The sequence below is a fragment of the Agelaius tricolor genome, unplaced genomic scaffold (assembly GCF_023055355.1).
Source record: "Agelaius tricolor isolate 1412-34295 unplaced genomic scaffold, bAgeTri1.0.p SCAF_12, whole genome shotgun sequence".
Classification (NCBI taxonomy): domain Eukaryota; kingdom Metazoa; phylum Chordata; class Aves; order Passeriformes; family Icteridae; genus Agelaius; species Agelaius tricolor.
The window spans coordinates 15,689,292-15,713,017 of NW_027269272.1; the positions used below are offsets into that span (position 1 = coordinate 15,689,292).

At 47.8% G+C, this 23,726-nt stretch overlaps 1 protein-coding gene across 2 annotated transcripts in view; it reads left to right on the forward strand.

Moving 5' to 3' along the window:
* P3H2 (prolyl 3-hydroxylase 2) overlaps window positions 1-23,726 on the forward strand; it is a 64,382-nt gene that overhangs the window by 24,856 nt on the left and 15,800 nt on the right. For both annotated transcript variants that reach the window (XM_071437784.1, XM_071437783.1), the window contains exon 2: window positions 22,927-23,073. In XM_071437784.1, the coding sequence (XP_071293885.1) occupies window positions 22,927-23,073 (147 nt within the window). The remainder of the gene's footprint in view (window positions 1-22,926; window positions 23,074-23,726) is intronic.

A 23,726-nucleotide genomic window follows, 5' to 3' on the forward strand; every position in this document is an offset into this window, starting at 1 on the left:
GGACAAACTGCTTGTGCCTGACCTGGGGCTGCTAAACTCCCCTCAGATATGTGAAACTGCACTTAAATTTGAAAGCAGAATTCTTGTGGTGTAAAGTAGCAAGGAGTGTTTTTATCATCTCTTGGAAATAGAAGAAAACCCACATAGCTTGGGGTGCAACCCCAGGCGTTGCATGTGGTACAACTATCTAGACAGATAGAAATAACTACTTTAGTCATCCTTTTTACTTAGGGCTTTTGCTTTCCTTAGGGAGAGGGCTCTTCACTCTCTCACTCATATTCCTTTGAGAAACTTCATATGTTTGTTTTTGTCTTGTCTGTTTGGCATGTTGAAGCAAAATGATGTGATTGACCTTTAAGGGTTACAGATGAAGCCTGGTTTCCGATCCTTGTTAATTTAGGATAACTGCAGCAAGATTTCAGATACACTGAGATAGATATTTCAGATGAAAGCAGAGGCTGAATGGCCTGAAGAGGTTCAGCACTTGGGAAATTTGTAAATATTCAGCTGAGAGGAGCGGAGCATGTGTGTGATTTACTGGGTGTCCTTGGCAGCCTTCGCCTGTTTATTGGAGCAGAGCAGAAATAGCCATTATTAAAAATAATGGCTGAAAAATGTAGCCTTTTTTTTTTAATTTAAAAAACCAACAAGCTAACAAAAAAAAAAAAAAAAAATAAACCCAGGAAATCTTTTTAAATTTTGCTTGAGGCTTGCCTGAGCACACAGATTTGGTGCTCTTAAGTCCCAGGGAATGCCAAGGGCATGGAGAGGAGGCAGAGAGCAGAGTGGTGCTGTTCCCATGGTGCTTCCCAGTGCATCCCAGCCTTAGTCCTGGCTCCCCAGCACTGCTCACTCTGCTGCTGCTCAGCTTTTTTCTCAGGGATCTTGGAACATGTTGGCAGCACCACGTGGATCACATGAAGCCAGGTCCAGTTCCCTGTCTGTGGGATGGAAACCTGCCCATCCCTGTGATCTGCTACAGAGAGAGGAGGGAGCAGCAATATGTGAATTCAGCTCCAAGGGGCTGTGGAAAACCAGCCTCTCTCCTATGCAGTCTGCTGGAATAAACATCAGCCCAGAGCCCCTGGGACAGATGGATAAATCCTCCAGGACTATGCTGAGAGGGACCACTCCAGGTCAGCATGTACAACACTGAATATTCAGCGAGGTTGTTCCTGTCAAGTGTCCTGGGCTTTGGTTTAAGCATCAGATTGAACCCTTTAAGCATCAGATTAACCCCTGCTTGGTGCAGCACCCTGTGTGCTGACTCAGCCCCCGAGGAAGCCAGGGCTCTAATGGAGTGAAGCAATTCACTGGAAGGCATTGGGGTGATTACTGACAAGGCTGTTTACATATCAGGTTCCCTCGTTGTGATGCACTGATTTGGCTCTTTGTACACAGCTGCCGGTTTAATGCTGAAGCCAGCCCTTTCCCAAGCTGGGCTGTGAGAGAACCGCTTAAAAATGTGTTGCCTAATTGCTGTTGCTTAATTAACGGTAGGAGCATGCCAGCTCTGTGTCTTGGCTGTGCCAGGGAAGGGAGGCAAGCAGAACTGGGAGGGGGAAGCTCAGAGGAAGCCTGGAGCCCAGTAAGTTTGTGCAGGTCTTAATGATCTGCCAAACACTGCTGAATTTTTTCTCTGGCCTGCAAAAAACTGTTTCAAATTTTTCTTTCTCTTGTCCTTTCTTCCCACAAGGAGCCAAGTCTGAGAGGCAGCAGCTTGGTATGGTATAGGTTGGAAGGGAAGGGGTTAGGCTTAACAACTCCCAGAATCACAGAATATTCTGAGTTGGAAGGGGCCCACAGGGATCATTGAGTCCAACTCTTATGTGAATGGCCTGTCCTGGAGGTTTGTTTCTGCTACCCCCATGCTTGCTTTCAGTGTGTGGAGCGTTGGTGTCCGTGGTTGCCGGCATCTGGGGTGGGCAGTGCAGTCAGAGTGGAGCAGTGCAGCCCAGCAGAGTTTCCAGAAGGGGCTGGGAGCACAGGGTTTGTATTTCTGCTGTGCACTCAGGGCTCTCTGCACCCAAGCTTGGTGCTTCACCCATCTCACTCTTCAGCTCTCATGTCACATGTTTGGTTTTTTTTTTTTTTTTATTTTTTTTAGAGTTTTACTGTCTTGCTTACAGAGGTAGGAAAGGCTTGCATAATCTCTTCCTCTTCCCTGCCTGTGCAGGGGTCCTCTCCTGGTGAGCTGGAGGCTGAGCAGCATTGTCCTGGCTGCCCTTCCCGGTGGGAAGTGCCAGCAGGAAGGTGCTGATGTTCAGACTCAGTCCCCAGCTCCCAGCTGTTTTTAGCATTAACTGTCTGCTGCACTGGAAGGGCCACGCTCCAGCAGAATATCCCTCTGTGGGTGTTGGATGTCTGTGGCGTGGGTGAAGGTATGAATGAGTGGGTGTTCTGCTGCTGCCTGCAGATGAGTATGTGCAGCTCCTGCCCTTGGAGTTCAGAGAGGGGTTTAGATCCATCTGCAGATGTGCACTGAGCCTCTGCCGTGGTTAAATGGCTGTTCAGACTTGGAAGGAGGGAGTGGAACATAAGATCAAAGGTGGATGGATGAGGCTGTAGGTCTCAGACATCTGCTAAGTGCATTGCAACTGGCTGTGCTGCAACATTAAATTCCCAGTGCCTCTTGCAGAGGAGAATTCCTGCTGCCTGCATTACATGGCAGCCCAAATACACAGCCTGTGCTGCAGTAGAGTTTAATTTTTTCCCCAGACCGGTTTTAAATCCACTTACTTTTCAATAGGCCTATTTGAACATAAATGAATGTAATTAAATGTGTGTTTCCCAGTTGGATGAAGGCAAGGTAGAGGAAGGCAGATGGCCTGGAAGGGAACACAAAGACTTTGGAACAAGCTGCTGTGAGGTGCTCTTATGTGGTTTTTGGAGTTCATGAGCATCCAGTGAGGGAGATGCCAGGGAAAACGTGGCTGACACCCATGTGAATTGCCTTGATCAGAATCCTCCTGTTTGTTGCACAAGTGCGTGGGACTCGTCAGGGGAAGTGGTGAGGAAATGATGTCTTTGGGATCTCGGTTATTGCTCTGTAGGAGTGTGAACATGCTGTGCTGCTGCTGTAGATCTGTTGCAGCTGTGTCATCTGATGAGGTGCTGAGCAAAGAGCTCTTCAGGCCAAGGGGTACTGGTGCCTTTCAGTGTTTCACAGGGTTTGCTGCACCAGAGTAACTTGGGAGAGACCTCAGAGTGTGTGTCTATGTGAAGAGGAGCATGTGGCTATGAGCACAGGTCAGATTTGATTCTCACACTGCCATGAAGGCAATTCTTCATTTCTTGTTCAAGTGTGGAGTCAATTGACCTGGACCAGTGGAAATTACCTTTGACTGGTGGGACAGCAGAGTGCCTGTGATCAGATAAAACCTGAAGCTTGCTACCTGGACTGAGGAAAAGGAGTCCCACAAATTTGTCCATGAGTTGGAGTTGCTTAAAAGGACCTCCTGGAACTGAATCTTTGGTTTGTTTGCCCATTATTCTGGGAGGTGAAGTGAGATGTAGTTTCAGTGCCTGAATTCAGTACTTTCAGAACTAGACTGTGAACATTTTTTGATTAAATTTCTCTGCAAGCATTTAAGGGAAAAACCCACAGTTTGCCATCAAATCTTCTCCCCAGGACAAGGTTCCTCCCAGTAGTGCTCTCAGAATGCTCCCTCTCATGCTGGCACCAGATCAGTTTGACACTGGAGGGGGCTCAGGGCACTGCTGGGAGCAGATCAGTGGCCAGCCTGTGCCTGGGGAAGGTGGCATTGGCTCAGGCTCAGCTGCTGGAAGGGAAGGGAGCCTGAAGGTTAAGGAATAGTTAAACTGTTGGTACCCTAGAGCTGTTGGCCACTGCTGGCTGGTGGAAGATGCTGCATGTGCCTGAAGCTCTGGATTTCTTTCTGTTTTCATGCAGGCAATGCTAAGACATTCATGCACACTGAGGAAACAGTGCAAAGATCTCTCAGGCTGAAGAGGACCAGTTTTGTTTCAGCTGCAAGGTGCTGAGGTGTGTAGCATCTCCCATCAGTGGAACTGGGAGTAGGAGCAGTGGTTTTGGGGTTTTGGTGGTGTGGGCTGTGGCTGGCCTGCTCCTTCCCTCCCCGTGGCAGCTGAGTGGGGACAGGAGCTGTGCTCCCCTCGTGGTGACAGTGACAGCACAGCAGCAGTGCTGGCTGTGTGTGGAGATGGAGCACAGCTGCTGGGGGTGGGTGGCAGAGGACAGAGCTCCTGCCAGGGCCTCCTCAGGCCCCAGAGCTGCTGCGCCAAAGCTGCCGGGGGGGACACGGTCAGGGAGGGCTGCAGGGAAGCCAAGGGCCCAAGAGCTGGGGCAGGGTGACCTCTGAGCTGTCCTGTTCCCTCAGTCAGGGCAGCAGGGCAGGGAGAGGAGCTCAGTGTTTCCAGTCTTGGCTCCTATGCTTTATTGCTGCTGCTTTCAGCAAACTGGTTTGGCCGGAGGAGTTGTGGGGGCTTGCAGACAATGGCTGCTCACATTTTCCAGCTGTCAGATAACTAATGACATTAACTCCCCAGTCACTTTATTTTTTTTACTGATTTAATTTATTTTTTTCTCTCTGGCACAGCCAGCTGAAGTGTTTCCAGCAGCCAGATAGCCCCAAATCCTGGCCCCCATCAGTGCCCTCCCACTCTCAGGGACCCTGCTCTGCCAGGCTGCCCTCCCAGCAGCAAAGGGGGTTCTTGCTTATTGGAAGCAAAGTGCTGAGCATGTGAGGTGCAGTGGGGACCCCTGGCCTTTCCCTCCCCTGGAGGAGCTGTAAATGTGCATTAACCTGATGGATGTGTAGGAGGGAAGCGTCTCCCCCTCGAGAGCAAGGAAATAACTCATTTTGTGTATGGAAAAGGCATCTGTTCTCTGCACAGAATACTGAAAGCAGCAAAAGCCACAGGGTCAGAGAAGGGGAGGGCACAGGGGTTTGCCAGCTCCATGGCCCTGCTCACACCCGTGAGCCACCAGGGTCCCTGCCTTGGACCCTTGTGCCCTTCCTGCAGAGGCTGGCAGGTTCCCTTGGCCCTGATCAGTGCTGGGCTGCAGGGTGAGCTGGAGCCTCACACCCTGGTGCCTGCAGGCATTCTCCAGAGCTCTGCTGGGCCACTTCTGGGTCCAAGGACAGCTGAGCTGGGAGGTGTGCTAGGCCCTGCTGCCGCCCGGTTTGTTCAGTTATTTTTGTCAATTAACAGACAATTTGTATTCAGCTTTTCCTGAAGGAAGGGTGGCTGGGGAGAAGACACTCAGCACACAGAAACAAAAGGAAAAATACCTTTGAACTCTGTCCAGCTGCTTGAGTTCTGGAGCTGAGGTGCATCACACCACTTGTAAACTGATAACTGATCCTTTCCGCCTAGCTTTGATTTCAGACATACAGTTTGCCCTCGATATAATATATAATATATAATATATAATATATAATATATAATATATAATATATAATATATAATATATAATATATAATATATAATATATAATATATAATATATTATATATAATATATTATATATAATATATAATAATATAATAAATATATAATATATAATAATAGTGCATGCAGGTGTGCAGACAGTTGGCATGCTGTCACAACCTGCTGCTGCTGTGTGTGAGCATGCCTGTGTGTTTAGATGATAAGAGCTGTAATGCTTGAGGAGACTTTAGCTTGGGAACATCCTAAAGACTCACAGTGCCTTTATGCTCCACTTGGGGTGTACCTGTAGCTATGTGCTCTGGATTTTGCACAGGGTCTGCACAAAACAAAATTAAAAAAAAAAAAAGCTCATTAGATCTTTAGGAACACTCTAGAAAGTTTCAGTAAGTTGCTTCAATTGCTCTTTGGTACTCCTGCTTTTTATCTTTCTTTGTTTATGATGCTACAGCAGTAGGTAGTCACAGAAAGTCAGTGCTTTAGTTGGTTAATCAGTGTACAGGTGTGTTAGCAAACCCTCTCTGCCCCAGAGAGCCCAGACTCTGTCTGGGCTGTGGGGTGGTGGAGTGTGAGGGACCCAGCACGGGAGAGCCACAGCACCAGAGTCTGGCAAGGTCTAAGCTGTCATTCTGTGTAGCAGCAAGGAGATTTGCTCTGCAGTCTTTGATTTAAGAGCTGAGAGCCTGTGGGTCAGACCTGTGAACCAAAATTCATTATTAGAGTGAGATGCCAGCAAAAGCATCTTTGCTCCCCTTTGCACTGAAGAAAGTGAACTTCAGTTGTTCTCAGAGGCAGCAAGTGAGGATGTTCTTCCCCCAGGCTCAGAGTGGGCAGTGGGACCATCTGGCTCACATCTCCCAGGGCTTGCTTTAGCCTGCAGACACTTGCCAATTTAGCAGCTGTGCAAAGGCAGGAGTGTGGGACGGTTCCCAGGGGTGGCGAGTAGGAGTTGATAGCTTGTACCTCACAGACCTCCCGATGTGCAAGAGAAAAACTCAGCTATAAAGGGCACTTGAGGGCTGTTGCTGCTCCAGACCTGACATTATTCCAGTCCACTTCACCTGAGGCTTCTCCTTTTTGCACCGTTTCATTTTCTGCTTCGCTGCCAATGAAAGCAATATTCTGTTTTGATATTATTAGTGCTAGAAAGCCTAATCAGCCCTTTTCTCTCCTTGACAATATCTGCCCTGCCTGCCAGTGAGCTGATCCACCCTGCCCAGCCAGTCATGCAGCAGGATTTCCCAAGGGCTGTGGCACAGCATCCTCCTCCCTTTCTTGGTGTTTTTCCTATTTACCAGGCACAGAAGGCTGTGGGAAAGAGTCAGGCTGACTGTGTCATCCTTCTCCCTCTGAACTGACACATACTGAAGTCATTAACTTGACTATCAAATCTCAGCCATGGGCTGAAACTTGGCAAAGAAGATTTTGGGGCAAAGTGTGTGTGTGGAACAGGATATAGTGGATTTTCCTGTAGGAAGTCACCTGGGTCAGGGACATAAGCAAGAGGGGTCATCATGACCATGCCTCCAGATTTCTTCACAACAATGTGATTTATGGGCAGGGCAGTCATCCTGGTTCAGATTTCTTTCACTGGTATTTGTGGGCTGTGGTTCATGCTGATCTGCTGTGCCTGACCCCTTCTTGCCAGCTGAACACATAATTGAGTCTTGTTAGGGTCATTCATTACAGTGGTCAAAGTACAGTCATAGAAATATGGATTTCTCCCTGGGAGACTTCACAAGTGCCCCTCTCCCTATCTGCAGATTGGATGTTACCATCCAAGAAAGCTGTGAATTAAGTTGTTCAGAAACAGGCAAACCTGGAGCATCTGTTTTTTGGGCCACTTTACCTAGGGTTGTATTTTGGACTCCCCTTAGTAGGAGATTTGCATAGGAGATTTGCAAATACAACTTAGGAGATTTGCCATTGTCTGGCATGGCTCTAAGTTTTGGTGTTTTCCTGTACCTGTGTGTGAGCTCAGAACCACCCAGCATGATGTGCAATAGTTGGGGGAAGCCTTGGGGCACGTGTTACTTCTTCTGATGTTCTACAGCAGAGGGTAGGCAGGGAAACCCACCCAGCACCAGTGTGGTTGGCAGCACTCTGTGAAATGTGATGCTCACCTGTGCAGGGCACTGGCTTGCCTGCTGTGTGCCAAACACCTGGACATGGCCATCACTCCACTAGAGCAGGTGGTGGAGTGCTGGAAAGGGCATTTTCCTCTGGCAGAAGAAGGAACAGAGCCCATCTGTGTGTCAGTGTGTCACCACTGTGCCCTGACACCTCTCCTGCTTTGCACACCTTGTTTCCCTGCTGGATGCAAGCAAGGAGAGCTGAGGAGGATTTTCTTTCATTTTGTTTCACCACTTTCTGGTTTGAGTCTGCCTGTCACTTCCTTGCTCCAAACTACTTATTTGGCAGGTCAGGAGTGTGAGTCACAGCCATGGCCCAGGATCCTGCCTCCTGCTTTGGCCAGCAGCACTGCAGCTGGGGCAGAGCAGAGCTGCTGCTGATGCTGCAGTGCCTGCTTGCTGCAGAGCATGGAGGCACTCACCTGGAGCAGGAGAGAGGGTAAATTCATAGGTTAATGAGCAAAAGCACTTACTCTGATCTGAGCCCAGACTGTTTTCTAATGTGTTGCTTTCCAAGGAGAGGGTTGTGTACACTTACTTGGTAACTTCAGCAAACTTCTCCTAAAGGCAGGATCACTCTCAAAAGAAAAAGTCAGTGGGAGATGCATCTGCACTCAGGCTCTCTCTAATATCATGGGCTGGGAAATGAAACTGGATTCTAAAAGGAGATATTGCCTAGAGATTGAATGGGCTTTGCAGAATTTGTGTTAAATAGGGATAACCTTTCCATAAGGATTGTAGGGAACATGGGTTTTGTTCTCTCTGCTGGTATCTGAGTGTGTGACTTGTGCTGGACCTGCTGCTGGAAAAGGAAAAGCAGTTCCAGTTGGCAGCACAGTGAAATACAGAGTTTCCTGGAGCTATCCCTCCTGGTGTCCTTAATGGCAGGATCATGTGGGCCATCCTCAAGGATTCATCTCTTGCACCCCACTGCTAAAAAAAGCAGGGAAAGTGAATATGCAGACCCTCAGAAAAACTGCCTGGCAATCTTGTTGGTGAAATTCCAGTGCCTGCTTCTAATAAGAAAGACAGGGAGGGAGGGAGCAATATTTTGTTTCTGGTGTATAATGTTAAAGCAAACAAAAGCCCTCTTAGGGATAAAGGAGGCTCTCAGAAGTGCTGTAGCCTGCTTGAGACGTGCAGAACTTTGTCCACAGCCTTGAGGACTTGCAGGCCAGCTTCAAGCATCGTGTGTGTTGGCCAGACAACAATGAACCCTTTGAACACACTTTGGGTCAGGGTACTGTTTTCTTGGAGGGGGAAAGGGAAGGGAGGCTGGTGCTTTGGTCTTGTATCAGCAGCCGTCTGTGGTGAGCCGCAGATGGTTTCAGTGGATGGCAGGGCTGGCTGTGGCTTCTCTGTGCAGGGCTGGCTCTTGAGGCACTGAATCTGCAGCAGCAGGTCTGCTGCAGAGCCATTGCTGTCTGTGCAAGACTTGAAGTGCCTCTGCCCTAGCTCTGTGGTTTCAAAGAGAGCTTTTAAACTAACGTGGGAGTCTGTGAAATTACCCTGCTGCGACGTGTCAGCTGTTGACACAGCAACATGACAGTATGTCATCACTTATTTCCTGCTTGAGGGATCATAAAGCCTTTTTGCATGGTTTGGTGCCATCTGTTTTCTAAAAGAGAAACTTTATTGTATTTCTCTTGCTCTCATTGTCCTCCTCCTCCAGACTTGGCCTCTGGTGCCTTTTCTGAACGTCGCTTATGAGCTCTCTGGGGTGAGGTGAGAGAAGGAGTTACCCACCTTTCATCCACGTTTGGGGCTGCACTGGCCCTGCTCTGAGCCATCTCTTTGGACTGCTCTCATCTGCTGACAAAGAGGACTATTCTGTGCAGTTCATGGGTACCTAAGTCTGACCTCTTTGCCTGAACAGCCTGGGATCAAAAATGCCAGCAGGCCAGCTGACCAATTGAGCATGAGACAAAAAAGTGTAGTATGGTACTTGGTGAGCAGCAGTTGCTTTGCAGCCCTGGTTTGAGCATCTGGGCGTGCTGGGAAGCCCTCATCCCGTACCTGAATGTGAGTTTGAATCTCTAGCTGCAGTGGGAAGCCCACCCTGTCCTGGGCAAACCAAGGGGTGCAGCTCCTGAGGCTTTGGTCCTCCTGGTGCTTCACTCAGAGCAACACTTCTTTTGCATCAGTCAAAAGCTTCTACTGTTGTTGGTCTGGTGTGAAATCCAGCCCAGAACTGATGGAAAATTGGAGGTGGTTGTCTCTCCTGCCCCATCACAAGACAGAGCTTTTGCTGCTGCTGTCTTGCACAGCAGAACCTTTCCCCCACCAGGGCAGGGGCAGTTCTGTGCAGCTGCAGTCGGACGGACGGGCGGTCTCACGGCAAATCCTTCCCAGAGCTGCTGAAGGAGCTTGGCTCAGGTCTCGTGTCAAGCAGGATGAGGGAGGAAAACGCCTCCAGCTTGTTTGTGGTCTGGCAGGCAGAGACCTTTCTGCTGCTGTCACTGGGAACCAGTGTTCCTTTTCACATGTATGTTGTTCCTGGATTGTTTCTGCTGCATTGAATGGGCTTTGCCACAGCCCAGCCCCGTGAGCTCCAGGGAAGCACTCCCAGGGAGCCAGAGGAGAGGGATGCTGCTGTCATGGACAGCATCTGTGAGTAATAACCCAGAGAGCTGCATGCAGCACTGACTCTGCAAGTCTGCCCATGCCTCTGTTTGCCAAGTCACCATTTAGGTCAGGCAGATTTTATTCTGTGCCCCAGATTTATTTTGGATGGAAAGCCATGTGTTTCCAATGAAGTTACACCTGCAGGGATTTGTGTTTTGAATTAGCTTCAGAAATGACCAAAACACATTTTTCAAAAGTTCTTCATATTTGTACTTTTTAAAGTACAATTTTTTTTTTTTTTTGGTAGTGTTAGAAGGATGCTCTGCATTTTTACTGGTAGTCAGATCTGGGAGCAGATGAATGTTTCTCCAAGAGCTTCTTGAAATGAACAGCTGTTGCTCACTAAGTTAAACAGAAGAGTTTTGTGGAAACTAAGTCCAAAGTGATCCTCTTAAAAAACAAAACCAAAATTAGATGCGGTATTATGGTTAGGTGCACGTGCCAGAGGCTGAGTAAATTTAACAACAGACTTGTGACTTAGTCTTCACCCTATTTAATCCATCAATAGTTGGCTGTAAATCTCTGTTTAGAATAGAAATGTTGGAAAGTGCTGCAGCTCCTGCACTCTCCCTGGGATGCTCTGAGCTGTTGTTAGAGGTGTGTGGTGGCAGATCCTTCTCACTGGCTGTGATGGGATTTCTCAGCTTTTGTAGTTTCCCCTCAGGGGTTTGGGGTGAGTCCCATAGGATGTCATTACTTCCTGCCTGCCTCACTGCCCTCTGTGACTTTCTGTCTCTGCCTGCCTGTGTTGCCACCCTGGATTGTGTTTGACCAAGTTAAAGGATCTTTGTGAGCCAGATGATGATTAGCATCCTTACCAGAAGTTTTGTTAAAATACTTACCTGTATTTTCTTTTAAAAATCCCTGCACTGACATATCTGTTTCTTTCAGCTTTATATTTTCTGTGCCAAGGAAAGCCAGACTTGGTGCCAGTGAGAGACTGGTTCCTCTGCCTTCATCCATGTCATGTGCTGCCATGGAGGTGCTTGAAGGTTTTGTTTTCTAAATAAATAATTTTTAAGGGTTCCTGAGTTTGCTGGTTGGGTTTTCAACAAAATGGAAACATTTGCAGAAATCAAAAGGGTGAATCAACATCTGGCAACTTCCTCAGCCACTATATTTTTTGTTGTTTCTTGTAGATAAATGCAAAAAAGAATTCAAGTGAAGTCTTTGTGCTCATAAAACCCTCAGTGTCCAAGCATGATTGATTAGGGACGCTTGCTGTTTCCCTAATTCTCTTTCTTAATCTTGGCATCACCCACATTTTCCGTCTTAGCTGTTTCCAGTGGAGATGAAATGTTTGTGGAGGGGCAGGAGCCACCCACCCACCCACGTTGGAGGCTCCTCAGACAAATGGGTCAGTGTTCCCTGCAATCACGGGTGGGAGCAGGAAGCAGCCCCTGGCCACAGCTCAGGGCAGCAAAGCCATGGAGAGCCTGACCCTATTTGACTTCTCTTTTCTAGATCTCAGTCTCTATAAACAGCTTTTTATGGTATTTGCCTTTCAAAGAGGATCCAGGGTGTGGATGGGAACAGTGACAAAGAGCCACTTATAAGGACTGAGTGAGCTCTTACAGGAGTGCACTGCATAATTTTCAGATCAACAGAAAAATCTTGCAATGTCTTAAGCCCTGACGTGTCATCTGAGGTTTTTGAATGCTGTCATTCTGCCTCCCAGCAGTCAGGGCCAGAAGGTTTGTGCTCCTGTTTTACAGGGAAACTGAGTCATGGGGATGCTCAGTGCCTGCAGAAGAATGCCCAGTAAATCAGAACAGAGCCAGCAACTGAAAGCAGAACCCCAGTGCTTGGAAAACACTGGCTTCTCACAGGAGCATGACTTCATGTGTCCTCAGCAAGGGCAGACAGCTCCTCATTTTCTGCACAGTGGAGCACAGCTCTGCCCCAGACAGCAGGTACTGTCTCTCAGGGTGACATCAGTGCTGGGGCTGCAGCAGGGGCACAGAGCTGCAGTGCTGTGAGCCCCTGTGCTCAGGGGGGTCCCACAGCATCCCGGGGGGCACAGCACTCCCTGGGTATCCTGCTGCATTCCTGTGCAGTCCCCACGGGCTGTGGATCATCCTGCAGCGGCTGGCAGGGCTCCCTGTGCAGAGGGAGCCATCCTTCCCTGGAGCTGCACCAAGCAGCTGCTTTCTCCATCTCAGGCAGGCAGAGCAGTGCAAGCAGTGATGGAATCAACACCTGTGTCCTGCCCCAAGTGACACGTGCATCCTTCAGGATGTTGCTTCCCGGTGCCAGTTGAGAACTGAGGAACTGAAGAGCTGGTGATTGGGTAGGAGCCCAGTGAAGGTCATCCATCACCATGGATGCTTTTCAGCCCTTGGTGTGAAGAAGGTTGTGGAGGGGTGTGTCTGTACAGGGTTTCCAGCAAGCAGGATCATAAGGGTGTGAGAAGATGGAGCTTAACATCCATCTGTGTGTGATTAACTTCATGTGTGATTAACTTCATCCAGGCTGTGGCTGGCATCCTGCCTGGCTCTATCCACATCTGCCCCCAGTACAGGAATGTGAGCAGTCCAAGTGCCCAGCCTGTGCACTGCTCTTGCCCAGGGTAGTGCTCTCTGTCTTATTTGCAGCTTGTGAGGAAGAAGGGTGAAGGTACACACCTGTAGGAGAGCACCCAGAGTCAGACATGTGGGATGTGCCCCTGATCAGCCCTTGGCAGAGGACACATCTCTTGGCTGCCCTCAAGGACAGACATGTGCCCACTTCCCCTTGGGTCACTCACTCCTTTGGCCACCTGTGAACTGGTCAAACTGGGAGCTGACACATCCCATCCATGTCATTCTACCAATTCTTGTGAAGGGAAAACTGCACCACTGGGAGGACACACTCTGCATTTCTGTAGGTTCTTTACCAAGCTGGGAGAACAGAATCAATGAGGATGCCTGGAAGCCTCAGTCAGGGGAAGCACAACCCCTTAGCTCAGGTCTCCTTGCCTTTGTTCTCCAAGCAGGTTTGCCATAGGTCTGTCCCATTGGATGTGGATGTTTGGCAGCCCTCCAGGATGGGCAGCAGCTCCTGGGCATCTCACAGGGTAAAAGTGACGCTGCTGCAGCAGCAGATCTTGTGATTTGGTGCTAATGGCTCTATAAGTCCATTACTGTGCATTTGTAGGGGGATTTTTTGTACACTAATTAACCAACAGTTTGATTTGGAGGTGATACTCTGGGCTCTATTACAAGTGGGCAATTGTGACTCAACGTCCCAGTGGGGCCCCACGGCACAAAGGAGGGGTTTGAAAGCGCTGCTTTTGGCAAAGGCTCCTTCATCCCACCAGGATGGAATGTCCTGATAAGGGGATGGAGCTGCAGGGCTTGTTTCACTCCTTCGAGGAACGGCATTAGGAGGCAGCCCCGAGGTCTGGTTCTGATTTGCTGTGAGACATCAGACTCCTTACCTGCAATTGAGGGAAAATGATACCTCTGTGCAGGGGCCTCGCAGGGTTCAGCTAAGATTAATAGGGGAGGGAGGGGAGATGAAATATCTGTGGCATTTTGTTGTTACTATTAATGATGTAGAGTGAAGCCAGGGCATTTCTGTGAAGGATCACTGCATTTGCCTCTTGAGATCTGGCTGTGTTTCTGCCCTCCCCTACCCTCTACTAATCAGAACAAAGTTAAACTTTGTAGTAGAAGGGCTCAGAAAGCAGCATTTTTCAGTGTCTGAAGGAAAAGCAGCACATTTCCTGGTGTAATTAGGTCCAGGCTCTCAGGAAATGAAGGCTGTCTAGCTGATAAGTGTTTAGTAATGATTACCAAGCCAAGGCTGGGGAAAGCAAGCAAAGTGTTCTCATTTCAGAAGCAGCAAATCCAGCTGAGATTGTGGTGTGTCATGTATGGAGACAATTGTCCCAGTGGTATGTGGCCTCACTCACTGGAGCACGAGCCAAATCTGTCCTGGTGTAAGTCCACAGGAACCTCTGGAGCTACACCAAGAGCCTGAGCAGCAGAGCACACATCTCCAAACAGTGTCCCTGGGCTGTCAGAGGTGCCATTCACCCAGACTGGTGTCACTCTGCTCTCAAAGCCAGCAATTCCTCTCTCAAATTAGTAACAGTGCTCATCAAAGCTGGGGGAGCTGGAGGAGGGTAAGAAGCACGTTTGCAAGGGTAGAGTTACATGCTCTCCAAATGAAATACACATTTCTTCAGTGGTGCTGGGTAAACTGAATGTGGCAATGCACAAAGGTGGGTTCTTCAGTGTGCTGTGCGTCAGCCCTTATGAAAGGGAACCTCTCCCCTGAAATTTCAGGGTCAGATTTTGCAGGGACCATGTCTGGAGGTTGCTCTGCTTGAAGTCAACACAATCCATCACATGCCAGCATCCTATTCTATCAACAACCCTTGAGACCTGATGTGCTCTCAGTGTTCTGGGTGAGAAGGTGCCTTGTGGACCCCTTCCCCTGCCCTGTTTCGTGTTTCTTCATTTCAGAAGATGCCTTTTGGTGGGAAACCCTATCCCTGTTGTATTCAGATGGGTTTGAGTTTTATGAACATTGAGCATTGGAGGAACTGAGGAGTTTTGCAGCACTGCTGCATTTCCTCTTGCCTTGCAGATGAGTACAGAGCTGTACTTTGCAGCTCCACGTTTTCTGAAAACTCTACCATAGCCTAGTGGTAGGTCATTCTCTCCCCCACGTGTACTCTGGTGAAAATAATACACTGATGTCTTAAAATCTCCCAAATCCCTTATTTATTGCAGCCTGTATAAATGAGTTCCAGAAGGGATTACACAATTCCCAGGAGGACAGGGCCATCAGTGGCTTTTAAGCACAGTGCTCCAGAGGCAAATCCTGGTTCAGGAAGCCTGTAAGCTGCTGGACATTGCTGACAATGCCCTGTGTGTGAGGGCCACTGTGTACCCACCATGTATTTATGGCTTACCCACAAGTGTCCACCCCTGGCCACTGCTGGGGGAAGATTCCTGGGATAATCAAACCTTTGGACTGAACTTGGCAGCCCATGCAGGCAGCGCTCCTGGCAGGACCTCTCCTTTGCTTTCCAGACCAACCAAGATTAAATTGCAGAACTATGGATATATTTTCTCATCCCCTTTGTCTGCAGACTTTGTTTCCAGTGTAGTGCCTTTGTGCTGGCCCAGTAGTGGAGAATCAGCACAGAAATCTCTTTTCAAATATGGCACTTTTCTTCAAACCCACCTAAGGCATAAGCTGAGTTTGCTTTCCCTTGGTGTCAGTCAGTTCCCCTCATGGTGAGCACAGACCACCCCCAGTCTGTAGATCTTCTACAGACTTTGCAAAATGGTTGAATTGGAATTTGATGGGTTTATTTAATCAGATCTGCAGTGCCCTAATGTCCATCACCATCATGATGGCTTCCATGAATTCAGCAGCTGTCAGTCATTATTTGCTCATTTAAGACTTGAGCCCTGGAAAAGGTATCCAAGAAATATTGTGTCTGGAAAAATATGAATTAAAACCATTTCCTTGAAGACTTTCAAGGGTTTTGGGTGAGGAAACAATGCATGGATATGCTGTGAGTCTGCATTCTTGTTGAAATCTATTGTTTGTTTGCTTTTCTCTTTGCTGCCCCATCACAGCTCAGGGCAGGGAGAGATAAGCTCTTCCTCAGATAGCACAGTCCTGTTTGCAGCTCACCCTCAGGGCTCTGCACTCTGCTTTTCAAACGAAAGCTCTGGTGCTAATACCATAAACTGACCATGAGTCAGTCAGCTCCTTCTCCAGGAGAAGACCTTTCTGTGGCTCAAGGGAAAGGTAGGGAGGCAGTCCTCAGGCTGGCACAGGCCTTAAGCCTGTTGACAAAATTCCATTTACAGCATGAAAGGGCTGCAAAACACAAGTATCATTTATCACCAGGTCGCTGTGGCTTCCTGGCTCTAGGATGGAGGTGGAAAGCCATGTGTGTTCTGAGAAGGGCGTGTTCTGGGGACACAGGAGCTGTTTGGATGTTGTTAGGTAGCAGCAGACAAGCATATACATCTGCACAGGAAACTTTGGCTCCCAAAGGGCATTCAACAGCTCATCATGTCTGACTCTCCTAAGAGGTGCTGAGCCATTGCTAAACTGTAGAAAGGGAGGAAAGTTTCTGCTGTAGGAATTTTTCTGCTTGTGTCAGATTTTTCTGTTGTGTTTTTCTTAAGTGTTTTAGTAATTACTGCCATAGAGATACCAGTGTGGAGACAGCTGGGTTAGGAGTGTGACCCAGTTATCAGTCAGTGCAGCCTGATTAGCTGCAGTGTGGCTGCTGGAGAAAATTCACATCTAAACTGCAAAGCTGCTTTTAACTGCCTGCCAAGTTTGTTTTGTTCTGATTTTCCCCTAAAAGCATGAGGCCCTCCTTTGATAGAAAGGCTTCCTTCACTCCTCCCCAGTGTGTTCAGTAAGATTCACCTTCCTTCTCCCAGGTATTTCCATGACTCTGGGGACCACCTGCCTCTCAGTTATCATTCATAATATCAGATGAAAGCTCATTATTTGTCTATCAGGCAGTGGCCTACAGGAGTGCTGGGAGGGGATAGTCACATCCTGCTTGTCCCAGTTGCTTGATTTCATTAGATTAAAATGCCTGGGTTAATCTTTGATACTTTTCCAGGTAAGCAACAGCTCAGGCTGCCACAGGGATGTTATAACAACAGGAGGAAGGGCATGCAAGAAGAAATTCTGCTGTGGAAAGCCTGGCTGGTTTTATGCTGTCCACCTTTTAGTACCAAGCACTGCTTGTTGCCATTAGTGTGTGAGTGTATTGCTTCTCCCATGCTACTCATCTCTAAAGAACTGGTTAATTATCTGGCCAAGGAAAACTCTGGGGTGCAGGAACTTCATGGGTAACCATCTGCACAGATTCCTGAGGGCTGAATACACCCCACCTTTTCCTCATTGAAAATACTGTTTCACACACAACGGAGCTGCTCTCAGGGTTTGTTGGGCAGTGCTGAGTGTCTACACAGGACAAAATGTGGCTCAGAGTGTATTTCACAGTCAGTCAGATCGAAGGTTCAGTAAACACAAACACATTTCCCACTGCTTGCTCTGCAGATGAATCTGCAATGCTTCAGTGTGTTGGAGATTTATATGGGAAGGGTCCTTCCCACTGGGAAGTGGTTATGCTGTGAGTAAATGCCCTGCTCCTTGTGCAGGATTTGTTACACAAGTGTGCACTGGAGCATATAATGCACAGCCAGAAACGTGTGGAAATCTTCATTCTTACATGCCTGGGAACAGTTCAAGAAGAGCATGTCAGAGAGGGAAGGAAGGGAGAATGTGAGGGTCAATCTAATTTGTTTTTTTTTAATGCCAAATGGCCCTTTCAGACAAGGTTATCCAGTCATTCTGCTCAGCATGGACTCGTGCACATATAAAATAATGCCAGCATGGTTCAAGTGAGAGATTCATTAAGAAATATAATTTCTGTCTTCATTAATTTAAAGAATTTTTTTCCATAAAGAATAATGAAGTGGTGTTTGCTTTTAGATTTCCAAGTATCTCCCACTTTCTGAAGACTAAACTCATCATCTAGTTAGCTCATTTGACCATGCAGCTACCAATCTACATATATCCGTGTCCTGAAAATTGCTTGTTGGAATACCAAAAAACCCCCAAGCCATTTCTAAATTTCTTTCTCATGAGAGATTTTCCCTGTGCCAGTTCTGCAAATTTGTTCTGTTTTGGATTTGGAGCTACCAGAGTGATTGGTAGGCAGCCGCACACAGGCTGGGGTGATCTAAGTGTCCAAAGCAGGCTGGAGGTTGTCTTCATTTTGAAAATGAAAAAAACTCTGAAAATGTACATGGGGAGCCTCCATCACAGCAGTAGCAGGGGTAGGAGGCAGCCCTGTTTATCTCGAGTTGGAAGACAAGAAACTGGTAGAGGGTGTGGAGAGCAGGGGATGGTGTGGTACTGAACTTAGAGATGGCCTCACACCTTTGGCTCCTGGTACCTCTTCCTGCACTTGATTAAGGCCCTTTCCTGCTGTGTGCTTGCCTTGCTCTCTGATTTTGGTGGTTCTGTGGGACCAGTTGGTGCCATAGTGGGCTGCAAACACTTCAGCAAATGTGTGACCCATCAGCAGAAGGAAAATTTCCTGATTAATTTCTCTGAAGAATTTCATCCTTCTTATTTGCAATAATAAAATAGTTGAGATAAGGTCAGATGCTATTTATAACCATCTCACTGCTCCTTCTCTCCTGGGCAGTAAGCTCTGCACAGACACAGCAGGATTAATCCTTCATGGCACTGAACCTTTTATTTCCCTTGTTGTGCTTGCAGGCTCCAGAGCCTCCTTCCTCTGCAGAGCCCAGTGCACTAAGCCTTCAATACAACACAGCAGCAGTGGAGCTGTGGAAGAGTTTAGAAAAACATTATCTGTTCAGCAAACCAGGGATTGTCTGCAAGGTTGGAAACTTTGGTTTCTAGGTCAGCTGAATGGTTTGAAATTTTTCATCACAGGCTCCATGCCAGGTTCATACACTCTGCAATTAACTGAGGTTATGTGCAGGTAGGTCCAGTCCTGGCGTGGTGAGAAATGCTGAGGGATCTGCCATGTTTTCCAATAAATAAACCTTACTTCTTTTCCCCTAAAAAAAAAGTTTTAATTGAAACTATATTTTACGTGATGAAGAAACATTGATACAGAAGCAGATTGGGTTAAGGCACTTAGACACAGAATGCATGACAGCTGCCAATATCTGATATTAAGTTCAATGCAATGGGTACTCTATGAAAAATAGTCTGAGGTCTCGGTTATATCATACCTGTGAGCTCTTTTCTCAGGCAGTCAGGATCTGTATTGCTTTGGCTACCTTCTCTCTAACATCCTCTGACTTTCGCCCCTCTTTCATCCTTGCTTTTTGCCCTGAAAGCTCAGGATGAGCTGGGAGCAGCTGAATACCTGTAGTTGCTGTGGTTGCAGCTGCAGAGTGTCAGTGTTCAGCACAAGCAGGTGGTGGTGGGAGAGCAGCCCTGGCTGCATGAGCTGACTGTAAAGCTGTGCAGTGCCTGTCTCACAGGCCTGGCACCCTGCCTGTTCCGCTTCCTTATCCCCACTGCCAAGCTCCAGAGAGCAAACCTAAAGGACTGTGAGTTTTGGGTCACTGTGGCTGAGGCCATGGTGCTGCTGTGAGGCTTTTTTCCTGGGGAAGGGCACAGGAGTTTGTGCCAGCGTGCTGAGCATCTGGCACGAGAGGGGCTTTGCTCAGAATTCATTTGTCTGCAAGGGGTGAAGGCAAGTGTGAATTCAGAACATGAGCCTGCACGTGGAGCTGAGCCAGTCTGAGGTGTTTGGGGCAGCTGTCAGTGATGAGGTGAATCCTCTGGGTTTCTCTTTAGGCACCCAGCAGCTGAAGTGGGGGTAAAATCTAGCAGCAAGTTAGACATGTTCCAGTGAGACAGCTCGTTTCTTAAGCCGAGCAGGTTGGTGACTGTGGCATCACAGGTACAAATCAGGCTGCTCAGCATGGAGTTTGCTGTCTTAAACATACCTTGACAGGTACCAGAATGGCAATGAATGGTAAGGGTCAGTTAGAATTGTGCTGTGTGTCACCATGCAGCCCATGGAGGCTCCATAAAGGCTTTTCTCAATGATTATCAGTGAGAATTGGATTCAGTTGTCTAGTGATGATCAAGATGCTCACTCCAGGTCCTTTCTCCAGCCTGTGTTTGTTCCTGCACAATGCTCCAGTTACAGCAGCCTTCCTAGTCCAAGCCACCTCTGCAGGCTGGAAGCCACAATCCCACTGAAGCCCAGGCCAGCACTGTCCCAGCTGGGAGTGAAACTGCACATTGCAGTTTGCTGAAATTCTTTCATCTGAGGTTCTGCTGCTTAAAATATTTTTTTTTATGAACCACTCCTAAATCTCATTGAGGAAAATAAACATCTTCCAGCATCACAACCCAGCAGCACTTACGTGTTGTGTTTTCCCCTTCTCAGCTCCAGGTGTTGGTATGTTAAGATCAAATGGACAGGACAGGGTGTTCCCAGGGCTCTCTCAGTGCTGATGCTCTGATTTCTTGTGTGTTCTCTGGCTGAAATACACAGGGTTTGGTGCAAAGCTGCAGCAAGAGTCCAGCGATCTCATTCCAGTGGGGTGAGCAAGCAGGGCTTAGAGCACATACTGAGGTTGTGAGTCCACATTTGTCATTTTTTCCTTGCTCGTTTTCATTCAGCAGTTGTTGTGCAAACATCAAAATTTCCTTGTATTACGTGCTTGCACATGCTTCTGGCCCCCAAGTTGCTTGCCATCCAAATAAACAAAATTACTACTCTGTGGGAGAAATGCTATTATTTTTTATTGTTATTAGTTAAAAACCATGGAAAATCAGGCACAAAGAAAACAAAATTATTTTTTTCCAATGACTGCACAGTGAGATTGTGACAGGGCCAGGAACTGAGTCCAGGTGTCCTGAGTCCCAGACCAGACCTTTAAGCACCAAAATATCCTGCTCCTTCTGAATTCAAAGTGTTTTGGCAAAAGTTTCCCCAGAGTGTTTCATAACTAATGTCAGAGCTAGACACTGAACGTGTCTTACCAGTTAGGAATTTTGCTTTTATACACACTCACTGACTTAAAAACTCTCCCTAACCTTAGCAGCTGTTGGCTTCTTCATGTTACTTGAATGTTTCTAAGGCAAATATGGAACGTGATAAATTGAAAAGCATTGAGTTAAAATGTTCTGCTCCGAGTCCACTTAGCAAACTCCAAAGGTCATCTCTGCTGTGTAGAGCCAGCAGGACTAGACATAGAGTGAGCCTTGTTTGAAAGGGATTTTCTGTTGTCTAGAAATCAGACTCGTCCTATTTCACAGGGATGGATGTTATCCAGAACTAATCCCATCCTGGGATCTCTGACAGTTTTTGACAGTTTGCTGAAAAGGATCTAGAGCTAAGGGGAAAAAGAACATCCCACAGCAGAATATTGCAGGTTGTGTCTCGAGGGACCACTTCCCCTTCTGAGAGGTCTTTAGTCCCTTTTAAATCTGCACAGGCAGGGTGCTGTTTGTGAATAGAAATCTGTGGTGTGGAAGAATAAAATTCCCCCGGGCAGCTCAAATAGTGGCTTCTTAGCAGTCCTCTGGATCAGGTCAGCAGCTCACAACTCCCAACAAACCTTTTGTTCCATCTTGACTGTCTCTAATTACCAGCTGCAGTGGCATTCCCACAGACACTCAGCAGGACCTGAGAATTCCCTTTGTGAGATGCTCTGGTGAGTCCTTTATCCCACATCCGATGGTGTCCAGCTGCAATGACCTTTTCCAGAGTGGGATTATGTTGAAATGATCTATTTCAAAATGGAACCTATGTTTCTGAATAAGAATGTCTCTTTAAAAAAAAACCAAAACAACCCAAACTTCTACTCTGGAGGGGTTTTGGTTTTGTATGTGCTGTCCCGGTTAAAAATTTCTTATAGTCATTTTTCATGCCTGCTGGAAAGCCAAGGGATTATTATGGAGAGTGGTGTCCTTTGGAAAACTCCAAATGAAAGACTGGAATAGATGTTGTTTTTGCAGTAAAATCTGGCTCCCCTGCACATGTTGTCAGTACAGAGATAATCCTTAAAAACTTCTGAAGTTTACACAAGGCAAATTTTTTGCGTTTCTGTGGGCACTGCAGCACAGCTGTGCTGTGGTGTGCAGGGGGGTGGGCTGAGATGCTGTGGCTCTCACCTTCCTTTTGGGGACATTCCTGTGTGCTTCCTGGGCTGGCTCTGCCCTGGAGCCACTCTGCCCTGCTGCAGGGGCACAGGATGTGAAGCTCATGCTCCCCTGCAGGGCTCTGTTCCCACCCTGCTGGTGGGGTTTGTCTGCTGGCTGCCTGTGCAGGTGAGCTGCTGTTCCTGGATGTGCCAGGGCTTGCTGTGGGTTTTGCTGCCAAGGAGAACACTTGGACTCAGCCTAGCCTGGGCTAGCATTAGCCTGGCCCTGGCTGACAGGTTTGGGTTGAACTGCTGATGTATCCCAGGGACCTGACTGCAGCTTGCTGGTACCCAGTGGTGCTGGCTTTCTTTCAGAAGCAGGTGTTTTAGAGACTTGTCTCATGCTATGTCGTGCAGAGGTTTCACCTGAACATCTGTTCTGCTCCTGATACTCCCAGCAGCTGCCATGGATATGTTTAGCACTAGCAGTTCTGTTTGTTTATGAGGCTTTCTCCAGGGTGAAACTGATGTCTGGTCCTCAGTTCTGAATCTCTAAAGCCAAAATAATTTGGAATATCAAAATAAACCTCTCTTTATACCTCTGCCACCATCAGCAGAGTCTGGTCTTTTGCAGCTATACACAGCTGAGCTTCATAAATGGTCCTCAGTCCCTGTCTCCAAGCAGAATCCCTCAGCCTGGGCAAAGCTCAGCCTCCAAGGCTTGTAGAGAGAGGAGTCTTTGCAGCTGCTCCCCTCCTCTCTCCATCTCATATCTCATGAGAGCATCTTTCCACCTGGGACTGTGCAGGGGGCTGGAGTAGCTGAGTTGAGAGGATGTGCTGCTGGAACACAGGCTGGATCCCATCATCAGCAGACCCCATTGCAGTGACTTGTCTGGCTCTCAGGAGCTCCAGCTCTTTCCATTTCACATATATGGGGCTTTCCTCTCAATTCAGCTTTTTTCTTTAGCCTCTGCATTCAGGTTTTCCTTGGTTATCCCATCATTTCCCAATCCAGTGGTGTCAAAAGGATGTCAGAGGATGCAGCATAAACTGCTGTGTTCACCTTCTACATCACCAGTCTCACTTGGTGTTTCTCACCTTGTTGCAGCTGAACAAGCTGGAGGAGGCAGCAAATGCAGCTCACACCTTCTTCATGGCAAACCCTGAGCACATGGAGATACAGCAGGACCTGGAGAACTACAAGATCACATCAGGGAAGGCCACCTTGATTGACCAGGAGGCCAGGCAGCACATGGTGAGTCTGAGGCTGAAGAGGTGCCCAGCTTAAGTATCAGGAAGTCTGGAGAAGAGAGACTAGGAGGCCAAAAGAAATTAATCTATGAATGGGGAAATTCTTACCAATACAGCAAAACAAACTCTCCCTTTCTGCATTTTCCCTTAAGGCAAGCCTGCTCCTGCCTTCTCTAGGCACTCTGCTCTTTGTTTGGTTGCTACACCCCCAGCCTGATCCTTCTGTTCAGAGAGCTCTGGGGTTCACATGGCTGTGAACACACACCAGCAGACAGCTTTGATGGAAGCCTCCATGACATCTCAGCTCCTGTGTGTTTCTTTTGACCTGAGTTCTCCCACCTGGGCAGGGTACATGCACATGGGTGGCTGTGGTGGTGAGGATGCAGAGTGGCAGGCAGGAGAGTGTCAGCTGCTTCCAGCTCCACAAAGCAAAAGCCCAAGTCAATGCCAGGGCCAGCCCCAACTTCCCAGTTCCAATTTCACAAGACTCAGGGGAGCAGGAGTGGCTGTTGGATGTAATTAATGGAGGTGCTTATTAGGGGCCATTCTAAAAAATGAGCAATCTGTTCTCTTGGCATTCAGTGTTGTTGTTTGGTGGGAGGGTAAAAACAAAAAACAAAAAAAGATTTTTTTAAAAATATAATGCATACTGTAAGA